At 42.9% G+C, this 3183-nt stretch overlaps 1 protein-coding gene across 1 annotated transcript; it reads right to left on the reverse strand.

Annotated features, from left to right (window-relative positions):
* Positions 1-1815: 1815 nt before the first annotated feature.
* Positions 1816-2585, reverse strand: LOC102666175 (uncharacterized). The gene is made up of 2 exons (XM_006589941.1): positions 2151-2585; positions 1816-2058 (listed from the first exon to the last, which is right to left on the reverse strand). Exons 1-2 carry the CDS (start codon positions 2583-2585, stop codon positions 1816-1818), a joined length of 678 nt encoding a protein of 225 aa, XP_006590004.1.
* Positions 2586-3183: the final 598 nt, after the last annotated feature.

The following is a 3183-nucleotide window of genomic DNA, read 5'->3' on the forward strand; positions in this document are numbered from 1 at the left end:
AGAGCTCTTTTAGAGCACAAAATTTCGTGCTCTTCTCTCCCTCTCCCTTCATTCATCTCCTTCTTCCTCCAAGCTCTTATCCATGGCCTCCTATGATGGTGAGCTTCTTCTAGACTCATCTTCTCCTTGATGTGGCATCTCCTCTCTCTCTTCCTTCTCCATTCCGCTGCCATTCATCTTCCAAGAAGCAAAGGAATCCATTGATGAAGAAGATCCTAGGCCTACAAGCTCCAATGGAGCTTACATCAAGTCTTAACTTTTTAAGTAATTAGTTTTAAAGGAATTGCCCAGAGTTACAAGTTTTGACTTGAGTCATCAAGAAACTATAAATATGTGACCTTGGCATGAAAAATTTTGAACAATCTTATTCATATCCATCATCTCTTTCAATCATTCTATCTTTCAATCTATCTTTCAACATCTTCTTTCATTTCTTTCAGAACTTTCTTATTTCATCTTCTCTTCATCTTTCTAAAAGTTTTTGTTCAAAACTTTTTCTTCCAAGAAAAGTTCTTTGTTCAAAAACTTGTGCTATTCATCCTTTTCATTCTCTTCTCCCTTTGCCAAAAAGAATTCGCCAAGGACTAACCGCCTAAATTATTTTTGTGTCTCTCTTCTCCCTTTTCCAAAAGAACGAATGACTAACCGCCTGAATTCTTTTGTGTCTCCCTTCTCCCTTGTCAAAGAATTCAAAATGACACATTCTGAGAATTCTTTTGTTGGCGAGGACGTGTAGTCCTCTAAAGGTGAGGGCGTGTAGCCCTACGAAGGTGAGGACATGCAGTCCTCTGATGGCGAGGGCGTGTAGCCCTCTGAAGGTGAGGGTACTAGTACCCGAGGGTCCATCCTTATGAGAAAGCAAGAGATCGACTCATCGAGAGAGCCGGTCATCCCAAATTCAAAAGATTTAGATGTAGGGAATCTATGTAGTTAACATGATTTTGAGGGATGCAAATGCATGCAACCTTAGTTGTGAAATTTGGGTAAATGCGGACTTTATATGAAACAATGCAATGTAATGGAAAGTTGTACAATGTTCATGACATTCTTTCCCTATTTTGTGATTTTGATTTTGATTTGATTTTTTTTGGAAAACACAGATTGACTGTCCTTTTGAAAAAGGTGATAATTCATGCAACCTCATCCTATCTTTTTGCAAATCTCTCCGGGAACTCCCTCAGAGTGTATGTTCTTTTTGTCGGCTTAGCGCGTGTCTTTCTCGCTTTGATGGACTGAAGCGGTGCGCTTAGTGAGATGAAGTAGTGCGCTTAGCGAACCTGTATAGCTCATCTTCTTTCAGAGTCTTCCTCAGGCTTAGCCCATGAGTGTTGCGCTTAGCGGACGCTCGCTAAGCCAGCAGATTGGCTTAGCGAGAAGGTGAAAAACAAAACTTTTCAAAGCTTGCCTAATTAACCTGAAATTGAGAGAAAATGATTATTAAACACACAAAATGGAAGTACTAAGTATTTATTATCTATACTTAACAGAAAATACTTATAAAACTACATAATAACCATAAATTGGAAGAGTTTGATACAATTTACACAAGTTTTGTACACAAAAGTTAGTCGTATTCACCAACTAACAGTGAGCTAGTAATACCCTACCCTCAGAATCTTTCGGGCCATGGCATGTCCATTGGCGTGTGTTCCAAAGGACCCCTTGTGAACTTCCACTAGCATCTGCTCAGCCTCTCTGGCATCCACACATCGGAGCAAAACCATGTCATGGCTCCTCTTGTACAAAATGCTTCCACTCAAGAAGAAACTGGCTGCCAAGCCTTTGCAACATCCTCTTGTCGTTATCGAAAGCCTTCTATGGGTACTCTTTGTCTTTGATGTATCGCTTGATATCGAAGTACCACGATTTACCATCTTGTTCCTCTTCTATTAAGCAGCAATGTGCGGGTTTGCCGCGACATCTGAATTCGATGTACGGCAAGTCCCCATGCGGGGTTAGCTGGAACATGGATGCTAGACTGGCAAGTGCATCGGCCATTTGATTTTCCTCTCTGGGAATGTGGTGGAAGCATATGTCATTGAAGAACTCGGTCAGTTTCTTGATGTAAGCCCGATAGGTATCAACTTATGATCCCTAGTCTCCCATTCTCCTATCAACAAGTGAATTACTAAGGCTGAGTCTCCATATACTTTGAGCAATTTGACCTTGAAGTCGATTGCTGCTTGGATCCCAAGGGTGCACGCCTCATACTCGGCCATGTTGTTTGTGCAGTCAAAGCCCAATCTAGCCGTGAAGTGTATGCATTGATTATCGGGGGTAAGCAAAACCACCCCTACTCCATGGCCTAGTGCGTTGGACGCGCCATCGAACCATACTATCCATTTGTCCCTATCTTCATCCTCCACCTCCTCCTCGAACAAGGTCATGATGTCCTCATCCAGGAACTCCAAATGCATAGGTTGGTAATCATTGATGGGTTGTTGAGCTAGGTAATCTGCCAAGGTGCTTCCCTTTATCGCCTTTTGAGTGACATAAACAATGTCAAACTCTAACAGTAGAACCTGCCACCGAGCGATCCGTCTGGTGAGAGCGGGCTTTTCAAATATGTACTTGACTGGGTCCATCTTGGACACCAACCAAGTGGTGTAGCTTAGCATTTACTGCCTTAGACGATGGGCTGCCCACACCAAGGCACAAGATGTCCTTTCAAGAAAAGAGTAGTTCATCTCACAGGCCGTGAACTTCTTGCTTAACTTCTTCCTAGACTCGTCGTGCTGCCTCAGCATACACCCCATCGACTCATCCAACACAGTCATATATAAAATGAAGGGTCTTCTAGGCACTGGTGGCACAAGCATAGGAGGATTCATAAGGCATCGCTTGATCCTTCCGAACGCCACTTTGTAGTCGTCATTCCATTGGATGGACTGGTTCTTGCGCAATAGCTTGAAAATAGGCTCACAAGTAGCGATCAACTGCGATATGAACCTCGCTATATAATTCAGGCATCCCAAGAAACCTTGGACTTGCTTCTCGATGCGTGGCTCGGACATTTCAAGGATGGCTTTTACTTTGTTTGGGTCCACCTCTATCCCTTTCTGGCTTACGATAAAATCGAGCAATTTCCCTGACTTGACCCCAAAATTACACTTGGGGATATTTAATCTTAGTTGGTACTTATGCAGCCTCTCAAACAACTTCCTTTGACGAGGTGTTCCCCCT

Source organism: Glycine max, chromosome 10, assembly GCF_000004515.6.
Source record: "Glycine max cultivar Williams 82 chromosome 10, Glycine_max_v4.0, whole genome shotgun sequence".
Taxonomy (NCBI): Eukaryota; Viridiplantae; Streptophyta; class Magnoliopsida; order Fabales; family Fabaceae; genus Glycine; species Glycine max.